General features: G+C 43.5%; 1 protein-coding gene across 1 annotated transcript in view; it reads left to right on the top strand.

Annotated features, from left to right (window-relative positions):
- Positions 1-11,892, top strand: part of IQGAP1 (IQ motif containing GTPase activating protein 1) — a 134,468-nt gene extending 122,576 nt beyond the window's left edge. Inside the window, exons 35-38 of the mRNA XM_033920190.1 lie at positions 1,089-1,255; positions 2,922-3,044; positions 5,533-5,641; positions 7,590-11,892. Of these exons, the coding sequence (XP_033776081.1) occupies positions 1,089-1,255; positions 2,922-3,044; positions 5,533-5,641; positions 7,590-7,703 (513 nt within the window). The 3' untranslated portion in view covers positions 7,704-11,892. The remainder of the gene's footprint in view (positions 1-1,088; positions 1,256-2,921; positions 3,045-5,532; positions 5,642-7,589) is intronic.
- Positions 11,893-13,730: the final 1,838 nt, after the last annotated feature.

Raw genomic sequence — 13,730 nt, 5'->3', positions numbered from 1 at the left:
CTCACTTCTTCCTGCATCCCTAATCCTCCCTCCCTCTTCCCTGCGAGATGCCTTGCACCTCCTTTTTTCCCTTCTCTCCAATCCAGTACCAATACCTGAGGTCCGGCCTCACCACCCACAAGAATTCCAAAATTAATTATTCAGACAAGCACAGTTAGAAAATTTATGTGTAATATTCGAATACATACCAGCATGCAGCAGAATTGCTGAAGAGTTTGCCTCAAGAGTTGTCACAGGAAACAGGAGGCTTTGTACAGTAGGGGGATTCTGCTGAACCATTGGCACTAAGGAACTAGAGTAATTTTGTGGTACTGCTAATCAATTTTCTGAGGTTGCAGTTTTTGGAAAAAAGAATTCTCCAGTTAAGTTAATGCTTGCAGAGAGGCAAGATTGACAGCGGTGGAAAGTGCATGCAAAACACATGTGAGCCTGCATATGTTACTCTGCCAGCAAATGCGATCTTTGTTCAGAAGAGTCCACCTCTGGAAGCAATAGAGCTATTTAATCTCTCTGCTCATGTAGCTTTTTCACCTGCTTGTGAAGCCTACAAATAAGCATTCTAACTTTTAACACTCCTGCCTCCTCTTCACCGTCATAGATGACTGAGATTTGATCTGAATCCACCAATTAATTTCCCACGGGTCACTGGACAACTGTCAATATGATTGACCTATAGGCTAGGCTTTGGAAGTTATGCCTAGAACAGACTAAATATATTCAGGTCACGTCCTACTGGCAAAGAGAGCAGTGATTTTCTTTGGCCTCAGTTCTTCTTCCGTATTTTGATTTTTCAACTTTTTTTTTTTTTTTTAACCGTGTGCAGTGAAACAGCTATTGTACAAAAGTGGGGGGAGGTAAATTTTGCCGATAGACTGCATCTGGAAGGAGAGATTACAGGACATACTGGAAAAACTTGGCAGCTAACCCCTGGTGATTTGTAGGCAGTATTTCAGAAGCCCAGAGGCACCGAGCGAGACGTGCAGAACCATTCCTTGGATTATAGGATGGATGACGGCACATAGCTCAGATTGTTTAGCTGGAGAAAGCTTTGCTCTGGTTAACCCTTGTCTTACCTTTCCTGATTTCAGGATATTCGGAATCAAAGGCGATACCGACAGAGACGAAAGGCGGAACTGGTGAAACTGCAACAGACGTACAATGCATTGAATTCCAAAGCGTCATTTTACGGGGAGCAGGTGGACTATTATAAGAGCTACATCAAAACCTGTTTGGATAACTTGGCGAGCAAGGGCAAGTGAGTGTGAGCGAGACCAGCGGGTAACTGAACCAAGTCACTCGGGATCAGGCAGTGGGACGGAATGCAATCTCTGCGCTTGGGTTGTGAATTCACTAATGCGCTTTAAATTCAGTGGGTGCCAAATTGAGTTAACCACCTAGGAAGAGGCCACCGATAGCATGTCAATCACGAATCGGCGCCGCTTAAACAATTTTGCGGGTTTTTTTTTATTTTTACACCGGCGATTTAATTGTAGGCCACAATTTTGGAAGCCTCCATTTGCGGAAGTGCCAGGGGTACCTAAGGATGCCTAAGGCCACTTCCGGCGCAAACCATGCTCACGACGGCCTTAGGCATTCTAGCACACCTCTAAGCGCTTCTGTAAGTGCAACACTGGTGCCGTAAAATTCTTTTTTTTTTTTTTTTTTTTTTTTAGAAAACATGCTACTGGATTGGTTGGTTAGCTTGTAGAGAATGACACGGTGACAAAATTAATCACCGTTCCCGTCCCCGCGGGAAATAATCCCATGTCGTTTTCTAGTGTCTATTTCAACCTCGGTCCTTCAACACCAGCATTTTTCAAAGCAAAGCTTGCGGGTCAGTGGTTGTGGCCATTCATACTCTGATTCTTATGTGAGCCAAAGATAATGAAGCCATTGTGACATCACTGATGTGATTGGCTCTTAGGCACTGGTGGAATGAGGCATTATGACATCACAATATCTGGATACCAGAGACTCATTCTTTAGTGTCTATCTCAACCTCAGTCCTTCTACACCAGCATTCTTCAAAGCAAAGCTTGCGGGTCAGTGGTTGTGGCCATTCATACTCTGATTCTTCCCTCTCTCCTTAAAGAATGACATGAAGATGGTTTCCCGCGGTTATCCGTGGGGACGGGGACGGTGATGAATTTTGTCACCGTGTCATTCTCTATTAGCTTGCTAACCTTTGGCGTGTCTTCAAGAATTTCCTCTAAGTCAATTGGAGGCTCTTTGACTAAGCTGTGATGCAACCTGTGTGATGCAGCTAAAAATGGCGGTACCACAGGATGCACTCAGGAACTGCCAAATGTGCACACCTCAACCACACGCACACATTTTTGTGAGGGGGGACAGGTCAGGGGCAGAGAATGGGCTTTTCTGCGCTCACCGGTTTGCATAGCTATGTTTCTGGGCACCTACTGGTTAATGCACAAACACATGAACCATTACCACCTAAAAAGTGGATGGCAGTAAGTGCACACACAGTCATTTTAATCAAATTGCCATGTGATAATGGCACCATTTTTTTTGAAAAACAATGGAAATAAGTTCAAACAGTGTTAAAAGATAAATACCAGTAAAGTCAGTTAGTCAGAGCGGAATACTGCACTGAAAAAACAAAAAATTTTCACAATTTGAAGCATTGCTTTTGTTTATTTCCTGAAAACTTAATAAAAATTTGCTTAACTAAAAAAAAAAAAAGAAAGAAAAGAAAACAATCAAAATGTGGAGCAAATATGTAACACTTCAAAAAAAAAAATCTCAAAATTTTACATTCACAAATATTTGTGATAAAAATGTCGACTACTTTAATATCCTAAAAACATTTTTTTGTATTTTTTTTTAATACCGACAGTGTTGGCTAATATTGCAAGAAAACATTGTATTGGTGGAGAAGTCAGCTCCTTTTCTTTTGAATTTAGAGTCTCCAAGAAGCCAGGAGAGATGAAGGGGAAGAAGAGCAAGAAGATTTCTCTGAAATACACAGCGGCCCGACTCCATGAGAAAGGGGTACTGCTAGAAATTGAGGATCTGCAAGCGAATCAGTGAGTGATGCTTCAATACACCTCACACTCAGGCCTCCTTTTACGAAACTGCGATAGCAGTTTCTAGCGCCGAGAGCTGCGCTGAATGGCTCGCGCTGCTCCCGATGCTCATTGAGTTCCTATGAGCGTCGGAAGCAGCGCGAGCCATTCTGTGCAGCTCCCCACGCTAGAAACAGCTATTGCAGTTTCGTAAAAGAAGGGGTCAGTTTCTTCCTCTTTCAGGTTGCTCTGTCTTCCGTTTATTTGCCATTTCCTCATATGGCGGGAAGCCTGTGGATTTCCTCCTATATCTATTACAACCCTTAACCCACAACTTCCTTTTTGTGGGGGATATACTGGCCTCGTCGTCGACCTGTGCCCCTAAACCAGGGCAGCTTCCTTGTGAATTGCATCACGGCTCCCATATATCCATAATCTTAAAACATAATAAAACAAACATACAAACAAGGCTTAAAATTCACAGCTAAAAAATACTAAAATGAATTTGCATTGAAACAGAACTTAACCTAATTAATGGCATATCAGACACAGATTAATAACGTGAGTGTGGATCATAAACATTTAATCAGGTTTACTAAAAAAAGGTATGTATACTTTTTTTCTTTTTTAATTTGGGACCCTTATATTCAAAATCTTTCCTCTAGAACAGGGGTGTCCAACCTTTTGGCTTCCCTGGGCCGCATTGGCCGATAAAAAATTTTCTGGGGCCGCACAAACGCTGCAGCAAGACAGAGGAGGGAGCCGGCAAGATGGTAAACACTCGGGGGCAGAAGAGGAAAACACTGCATCGCCCTCGACCGGGGCCGCACAAAATACTTCACGGGGCCGCAAGCAGCCCTTGGCCTGCAGGTTTGACACCCCTGCTCTAGAGCTCGAAGTATGATTGTTAATGTTTTACATTGAAGCTTTGGAAACATTTATAATTTTGTAATACCTGGTAATATGTGTCATCTTCCATTCAAAAGAGGGGGGTGTATGGGTAGGATGAAATAGGTCATATTGAAATGTATATTGAAGGAATGATAAATTTCATTTTATATTATAGTTTTATTACTTACTTTAATACAATGTGAATAGGAGAAAAAAAAAGGAGGGGGTAAGGGGAGAGGGGAAGTGGGGGGGAAGGAGGGAAGGGAGGTAGAGGGTAGTAGGGGGGTTGATTTGGACAATATGGAAATATATTTTGAAGGAATGTTAGAAATATGTATGTAAATATTATAATTGTGAATCTATTTGAAATGAAAATCTATTTGTATTACATTATATTTAATTATTTCCTTCAATAAAATGTTATAAATTTAAAAAGGTATGTCTAAAAGAAAGGATTAACAAATAACTGTGTTTTAAGTAATTTTCTAAACATGCCTTTCTCACAACAAATCCGTAGCTGTCCTACCAGAGAGTTCCAAATTAGAGAATGACACGGTGGATGTTACCTGCGAGTAGCTGTGGGTAACCCGCCAAAACAGTGGAGGGGGGAAAGACACTCAGTGCAGGTACGGGGACAAGCACTTCTGTAAGTGCAACACTGGCGCAACAGCCGTGGAGCGGTGAATGGCCTTGTCCTCGCAGTTAAGGGAGGGAACGCGCGCGGTCACCGATTGCGCGTGGCCCCCCCTCCTTCCTTTCTACCTACCCGAATCTATCTCCCTCCCCCTTACCTTCACGGCACGTTTTAAGGTTTGAGACTTGTTGAAAGCCACCAGAGCGTCAGAGGAGAAGCTTCCGCCCACACAAGCATGCGACTGCACGAACACTCCGGCGGCTTTCAACAAGCTACTCAAACCTTAAAATGCACCGACTGCACGAGCAGTGCCGATGGGCAGTGAGGTGGCGAGAGGGAAGGGTAGATGCTAGGGGGACGGCGGTCCGGGGACGGGGCAGTGACGGGGACAGATTTTTCCCCTGTGTCATTCTCTATTCCAAATCCTAACTCCTGCACAGCAAAAGGTCTTTTTGCTAGTATCAGCTAACCTTGGATTCACAGTCGTCTCCAGCAAGGCCAAATTCTCAGAACGCAAAGATCTTTTAGGAATTTAAGTAGATATGTTATTTTTCATCAATTCAGGAATATTTCTGTACAAAAATTGATGACAGATCATTAAAAGCTTTGTACTGTATTCTGAAGGCAACTGGTAGCGAATTCAATTTTTGGAGATGAGGTGAAATATGATCATATTTAGACAAAATTATTTATCAATCTTGCTGCCGCATTCTGTGTAACCTGTAACGCTTTTCATCTAACCTTTGTTATTCCAAGATAAAGTGTAACCAGTCAGCACCGTTTCTGGATGGTTAAATAGCACCGAATGTTGACTAGTATTTTTTCTCTCTCTCCCAAAAAGTGACATGGTGCCCGTGGGTGAGGGGTAACAGGTGGTTTGAGTATGCATGCCAGGGATGGGGTAGAAGGACAGGCAGGGTGGGCTGCTGTTTTTAGGGCTCCTGAACTAACCGTCATGCACTTCCCTTGCTCTCTAATCCTTAGATTCAAGAACGTGATATTTGAAATCAGCCCCACAGAAGAAGTGGGAGATTTTGAAGTGAAAGCCAAATTCATGGGTGTCCAAATGGAAACTTTCATGTTACATTATCAGGTAAAAATGTGTGTGTGATGTCCCATATCAGCAATTTGGCAATTATTTACTCATGTGCTCCATGGGAATACAATATGGTTGAACAGAAACATGGAACTAAAGACCAGTGGCGTAATTGGGGGGGGGAGGGGGGAAGACCACCCCCTGGTGTCGTCTTGGTGAGGGTGCTGGCACCTCTCTGCCCCCCCACACCACACTCGCACCCTCCCTTCTCCCCGTACTTATTTAAATCTACGCCAGCCTGACTCCCCTCTGAAATTACTTCCGGGTTGCGGGGCCAGGAAGTGACGTCAGAGGGAAAGCTAACACCGGCGCAAGCAGCAGGCCGGTGAAGTTGCTCGCACTGGCATAGATTTAAGGAGTTATAGGAGGGAGTGTGGGAGGAGGCACCTCCTTCTACCTTCGCTACGCCCGTGCTGAAGACAGTTTGATGTAAATGTTGAGTTCCTTTCAGGCCACGAGTTTTAACCCCGATTTATAGCCATGTTATTCCAGTCATTTCTGTATCAGTCCTTGATTGGGAAGCATTTCCTGTGGGTCTTTTCAGAGCCCTGCAATCATAGGGGAGGAAGTCATGAAGCAGCGTTAGGGCTTTAAATCGCAGAAAATGGCCCTTACCAACTTAAACAGCCCTAACACTGCGGGTCCAAAAATAGCACAACAATATTTAAGTCACTGCACATTAATAAGTAATGAGATGCAAATGCAAATTTTCTTGCATATACCACAAGTCGCCTTAAAGGCCCAAAAATGATTTTAAAATAATCCCAGGGAAATTTCCTCATATTGAAATAGGATCCCTAGCGGTAGTCATGCAAGATTGCCACTAGGAGCACCATTTTGACTGTGGCACTAAAGTGGCCAGGAGCGAATCAGCATCACTCCTGGCTGACCCCACTGGATCCCTCCCGGACTACATCAGAGGACCCCCCTGGACCACCATGGAATTTTGAGGTAGCCACTAGGGAGGTTGGGGGCATTGGAAGGCCCTACATGGGGGGGGGTTGTGGCTAAGGTAAGGGAGATCAGTACATGGAGGGGCGCCACCACGCCTTTAGGAAGGCTATGTCACTGGGGAACATACATTAAAGATCTCAATTTGCATACTCTGGAAAAAAGGTGGGAAGAGGGTCTCTTTCAAGTAAAAAGAAGCTATGGAATGAGGAGCCATAAAATGAAGCTGGAAAGGGATTGACTCGGAATAATATAAGGAAATATTGATATATAGAAAGAGTGGCCTCCCAACAGAGATGGTGAAAACAAGGACTGAATCTGAATTCAAAGCAGCATGGGGCAAGCATATAGGGTCTCTATACACACCGTAGACAACTAACTCAGAATATTTAATATCATTAATCCCACCCTCTACTCCATACAATCAAAGAACCTCCATTCTCTCTTCTCTATTACCCTTATTCATAATTCTGTCCTCCTCAAACCACTAAAATGTAGTATATTCATTCTGTAATTCGAAATATTGTAAGTCACCTTGAACCTGTTTAGGCATAGCGTGACTCAGAAATACCAGATTAGATTAGATATGGTCTTTATCTGCCATCGTGTTTCATGTTTCTGTGTTTATATTGAAGGAATACAAAAAATCTAGCAATTAAATTGGAAGAGAACAATAACTAATGACCATCAAAAGATCTGTCCTTCAAAAATTGTTTATACGTAAATATATATGAAGGAGAGGTCTTTTGATTATCATTAGTTATATCATTCAAAAGGTGTACCAATAAACAGAAGGTCTTCTAGTGAATTCCCACTCCGAGAACCAACAGAACAGACTGTATTCAGAAATCTTGTCTTCATTAAGCCTCCAGCGTGTCTTGTCTGAAATGTCTGTTAGTTCTAGCATCCTGGCTCTTGCTTGGGGACTGCATCTTTAATATATGCTCTCAGGGACCCAAGGCTCATTGGTACCCCATTTTCTCTCTCTTGCCAGGACCTTCTCCAGCTGCAGTATGAAGGTGTAGCTGTCATGAAGTTGTTTGATCGTGCAAAGGTGAATGTGAATCTTCTCATCTTCCTCCTCAACAAGAAGTTCTACGGAAAGTAGGAGGAAAAGCCCAGGAAACTTGGAAAGGGGAAGGATGGATGGCAGCAGACTTGTAAGTCCTTCTCCTCCTCGTCTTTCACATCAAAAATCAAGGACCCTGCAAGGACCCAGCTGTAATCAAGGACTGCTCTTACTGTGTGTGTGTGTGTGTATATATATATATATATATATATATATATATATATATATATATATATATATATACACATACAGATAGATAAATATATATAAGTACTCCCAAGCCCATGTCTTGATTTTGGGAGGGGGGAGTGCTGGATGTTCAGTCAGCAAGCACCACTCATACTGCAGCAAAATAATAATTTTCAAAGTGTGTGATTACAGAACCAGTCAGCTGTTGGGGTTAAACGGTTACAGAAGAATCTGTCTTATAAGCTGGTGCATGCTTTTGGCTATGTCACCGATTATATAGACATGCCACCATGTTCATTTTGTGGCAAATAGTCTTGAGAGCCAAACAAGACTGAAGCGATGCGCTGTGTAACGTAAGATGCTACTAACCACATGCATTAACTTATTACAAAGCACCTCCAAAGTACAAATTTTTTTTAAAATTAATGTAAAAATGTATTGTAGGTGACGGGTTTCCGTACAGCCTGCAGTGGAAAGGCTCCCCAGTCGTTCTTCTGTAAATGCCAGAATCAGATGCAAGATGCTGGCTGCTAATCTAGCTGGGTTGAACGACTCTCTTTGGTGCTTTGTAATGTGTGGTTACTTAAAGCCCAGCGGCCGAATGTGGATCCTGGACAAAAAAGTTTCACAGAAGCTGGCATGGAGGATCGTCTCTTTCTCCAGAGCTCACGAGCAGAGGAGGGGGCAGAGGGAGATCTACCTTTCTGGAAGCGCTGAGCAGTAGAAAACGGTTCACCGTCGTTCCCTTTGGATAGAATCTGCTGTGCGTCACACTGAACCTCATTCGGGTTCAGAGCTGATCTTTTGATATCATTTTGGGTGGTGTGTTTGGGGTGCACTAGGTCAGTTTCAGGGTTTTAGGAACAATGAGGAGCTTCGCTAGGCCATTTGTGCGGTACTTTGTTGCCTTTAGTCTCTGCGCATACAGCCTCTGTGATTAATGATGGGCAGAAAAGGAATTGTTGCATTTCCCGAGAGTGGTGGGACTTGCACGCAAATTGGGGGCAATTCTATATAGTCTGCCAAAAATTAGGCCTCTTAACGTTTGGTGCACAAATGGAGGTTAACGTCGGGAGCAGCGCAGAGCATTCGGCGTGCCGGCCTGCGCTAAAAACTGCTATTGTGGTTTTGTAAAGGTTGGGGTAAGTTATTTAGGCTCCTCATATAGAATTTCCCCCAAAATCTCTAAGCATTCTAGTGTGTAACTACAAAGGGGTCATTCGCATGGGAGAGGCATGGATGGGTCATGGGCATTCCGACTATTTCATCCGTATACTTTATTGAATAAAGTCAGGTGCTACATTTACAGCCAGCATACAAGGTCTGACAATTAAGTTCACAAACTTGCCTCGGTGCGTTTACATTGGCAGCGCTATACAAACAGCTCAATAAGGTTCCATCACCTTGGGATATCAGTGTCTCACAGCTGTGTTCGCGTCGATGGGTTGCGGAGTCTTGCCGAGTGCCATTCGTTATCGTTGCATGGTTTTGTGTGCCGTCGCGAGAATGTTGGAGCTTGAAATAGAGCAACGAACAAACATTAAATTTCTTGTTTAACTTGGCAAGAGTGGAAGTGAAATCGGGGACATTTTAGTCCAAGTTTATGGGGATAATGCCATGAAGAAAACGGCGGTTCACAAATAGATTAAACGTTTTTCTGAGGGGGAGAGAAAGCGTCACTGATGAAGAAAGTTCAGGGCAGCCGGTAACGAGCAGAACCAACGAAAACATTGCAAACATTTGTCGAATCATGAGTCAAAAAAAAAAAAAATTGGCTATTAGAAGCATAGCAGACCAAGTAAACATTGACAGAGAAACAGGAAAATCTTAATTGAAAATCTTGATGAGAAAGGTGTGCGCCAAAAATGGTCTCGAAGGAGCTCACAGATGAACAAAAGCAAAGGAGAATCGAAGTTTGCCAAGACCTTTTGGAGAGGCAAGACAATGTTTTGGGTCATACTATCACTGGTGATAAAGCATGTGTATACCAATACGACCCTGAAACAAAGCATCAAAGTGTACAATGGAAGTCAGCCAAGTCTCCACAACCCAAAATGTTCTGCCAGTCCTAATCAAGCGACAATGTTGCTAACCTTTTTTGATATCAGAAGGGTTGTTTATAATGAATTTGTACCAGCTGCACAAACAGTTAACCACGTTTACTATTTGGAAGTGTCTGATTTCAAGAAAGCCTGGGATAGTCATGTGGGATCTCTTAGAATGGTTACTGCAAATGGGCAGACTGGATGGGCCATTTGGTCTTTATCTGCCATCCTGTTTCTATGGAAATACTGAAAAGGATGCGTGAAAAAGATGAAAACAACCTGAACTTTTCGCCAACTCACGGCTTTTGCGTCACGACATTGCACCAATTCATACGGCACTGCCTGTGAGGGAATTTTTAGCCAAAAAACAACCGTATTGGAACACCCTCCCTACTCACTTGAACTGGCCCCCAATGACTTTTTTTCTTTACCCAAAGATAAAGGAAATATTGAATGGAAGACATTTTGATGACCTTCAGGACATCAAGGGTAATACGATGACAGCTCCGATGACCATTCCAGAAAAGGAGTTCCAAAATTGTTTGGAAGGGTGGACTAGGTGCTGGCATTGGTGTATTGCTTCCCAAGGGGAGTACTTCGAAGGTGACCGTAGTGATATTCAGCAATGAGGTATGTAGCACTTTTTTTTAGGATGAGTTCGCAAACTTAATTGTCAGATCTCGTAAGTGATGGCACCTAAGTTTAGAGCCCTAATTTCTGACTTACATTAGCATTCTGTTACACATTAGGCGCACATATTTGTTGTTACAGAATATAGAAACAGACTATGATGGCAGAAGAGGGCCAGCGGCCCAACAAGTCTGCCCACTTAAGAACCCTCCCTCCCTGGTGCCCCTCTAGCTTCTGCCCATACTGGGTTCTATAAACGGCACCAAGCTAAGCGAAACACACAGTTTAAATAACATTTTAAACCGATTTTCAAAGGCGCCTACCAACGCCTAATAAACGGCACCAGAATCGCACCTCCACAGGCGCTTTTCAGTGCCCCAACACCACGGTAGGTGTGGCTAATGCCAGAAGTGGCATTAAGTGCCATAAGTGCCTATGGAGGCGCAATTCACATCAAAGGCAAGCACCGGAAATGTAGGTTTTGAAAACCCTGGCCTACATTTATGGCACCTACCTTTGCCAGAGGCGCGATTCTCTGTATAATGCCATCGCACGATCTCACACACGATCACAGCCGTTTAGAGTACTGGGTCCCAACCCCGTCCTGGAGGACCACGAGGCCAGTCGGGTTTTTGGGATAGCCCTAATGAATATGCATGAGAGAGATTTGCATTTAATAAAGGTGTCAGCCATGTAAATCTTCTCCATGCATATTCATTAGGGCTATCCCAAAAACCTGACTGGCCTGGTGGTCCTCTAGGATGGGGTTGGGAACCATTGGTTTAGAGAATCTGGGCCTTAGTGCCTAGATTAGCACACCTATTATAGACTTGCCCCATTTGTGGTCGCGTAGCTTTTTCAGTTGCATTGGCAATAATTGGAGCTGTGACCTACGCAAGAAAATCCTAAGAAAACTCCTTAGATTGGAGCTGCTAAAGTCACCTTTTGCCTCATTATCCTGTTAACTGTTGCAGATAATTCCTTTGCCCCCATCAGATCCACATTTTCTTAAAGGTGCTTTATTAATATGGTGTCTAGCAAGGTGGAAACAGTTTTCCTTATGCTTCAAGGCTCATTCATTAAATAATTTCAGCTATGTATTCTTTGATGAGGGGAGGGCAGCCTGGTAATGTGCAATCAGCTTCCATGAGATCATATCCTGAACCACCCACACAGCGGACAATACCCCTGACCTAGTCTTCAGACAAGACAACCAACCCACCGACCTACACATCTAACACTACACCTACGAACCAGTATTGCAAAGCTAGAAATCAGCAATTGTCAGGCCAATTTAAAAAAAAAACAAAAAAAACCCTTTATCCAAATGAACCCAGCAACTACAGACCGGTCTCTAACCTTCCTCTCATTTCCAAAATCCTTGAAAAGACTGTACTATTGCAATTCCAAGCCTTCATTGTCAGACGGAATGTCCTCTCCCCGTACCAATCTGGCTTCAGGAAAGTCCATAGCACAGAAAAAGCTCTAGCAGACATTATCGGTGACTGCTAGAACATACTAGACAAGAGGAAACGATGGATTACTGGTCCTTAGACCTCAGTGCCACCTTCAATACCATCCATCATCCCCACCCTCTTGCCGGACTCACACGTATTAGAATCGTCGATCAAGCACTCCGGTGGTTCTCGTCATTCTTGACTAATAGGACCCAAAGCGTCCTACTAAGATCTGTGCTATCGCAACTCAAACCAATAAAATGTGGAGTACCGTAGGGCGCTCTCCTGTCCCCTCTGCTTTTCAACCTCTATATCACACTAGTGATAGACATTGCCTTAAATCACCACATAAACATCCACCCATTTGCTTATAACGTACAACTGTACCTACCGCTAGGTGCAAACCAAGAAGCCCAAATCTCCAAACTACATCATTGCCTTATGAAAATAAAATCCTGGATGTCCCAAAGCAAGCTACAACTAAATGCAGAAAAAAACCAAACAAAAAAAAACCCCCGAACTCCTCTGGATACGGAGAGGTGATCCTGAACTCGACCGCCTGTCAATCTCTTGGGAATCAACCTCCCTGATGGCCAAAGACAAAGTACGCAGCCCAGGGGTGATACTTGAGGGCGACCTTTCGCTCTCCGACCATAACTTCCAAGTAGTATCTGCCTCATTCTACTACCTCTGGCAGCTACGGAAAATTAAAAGTTACTTCTCAGAACCAGACTTCTTTCAGCTACTCTACACCTTTGTCCTCTCCCGTAGGATTACTGCAATGCACTCCTAAATGGGCTCATGGCAAAAAACATCCATCGGCATCACTGAGTACAAAATGCCACCATCCGACTCCTGAAAAATCTCCACATATGAGACCCGATTACCCCGGTGTTGCGCACTGCCCACTGGCTGCCGATCGACAAATGATATATTTTCAAAGGTCTAGTAATGATCTACAAACTCTTCTATAACATGGTACCGGCCTACAGTATATGGCCTTCAAGCTTCTGCACTATGCCCCGATTTGACTGCTCCGCTCGCAAGATGAAAAGTGATTGTGTGCACTTGGAATGAGCACTCTACCTTGAGAACGTTCCCCCCAAAATCTTACTCACTACCTACCATGCCTTTGGAACAAACTACCTACCCAAATTAGGTCATTAGAAGGCCTACTGAGCTTCAGAAAGGCAATAAACACTCACCTCTACCCGACCCTCTATTAACCCTTTCAGGACCATAAGGATCGTAGGCCAATTTTTGTGGTTTTGACGACATTTTTATGGTAAAAAGGGCTTGCAGATGCCAAAAAATTGATTTTTTTTGTGAAATATCATTTTTATTTAAAAAAATCACACTTCTGGCTTATGGACAGTGTGGCAAGTGAATCTTCTCGTCAATCTGGCAACGACGCTAATGAATGAATGTCGGAACCAGTTTGTTTACATAAAGGCAGTATCATATGGAATCCGTACATATCAAATTTAGAACTGTAGACTATCCCAATCAAAATTTATAGGATTTTAAAGTTATGGGACAAATATGTCCCTTGGTCCTGAAAGGGTTAAGGAGTACGTCGATCCAAATTCCCCTAACCTGCTGACAAAGTGCCCGACCCTCGAGTCTCTAATGTTTTCTCTCTCAATGTTCTTCCACGCCTTGTCATACTGTTCACCATCTTTGTCCTAACACACTAGACCAGTGTCTCGCAAACTTTTCTGGCCGGCGGCACACTAAATCCAGTG

The sequence above is a fragment of the Geotrypetes seraphini genome, chromosome 14 (assembly GCF_902459505.1).
Source record: "Geotrypetes seraphini chromosome 14, aGeoSer1.1, whole genome shotgun sequence".
Taxonomy (NCBI): Eukaryota; Metazoa; Chordata; class Amphibia; order Gymnophiona; family Dermophiidae; genus Geotrypetes; species Geotrypetes seraphini.
This window is presented reverse-complemented; position numbering and strand designations above follow the sequence as displayed.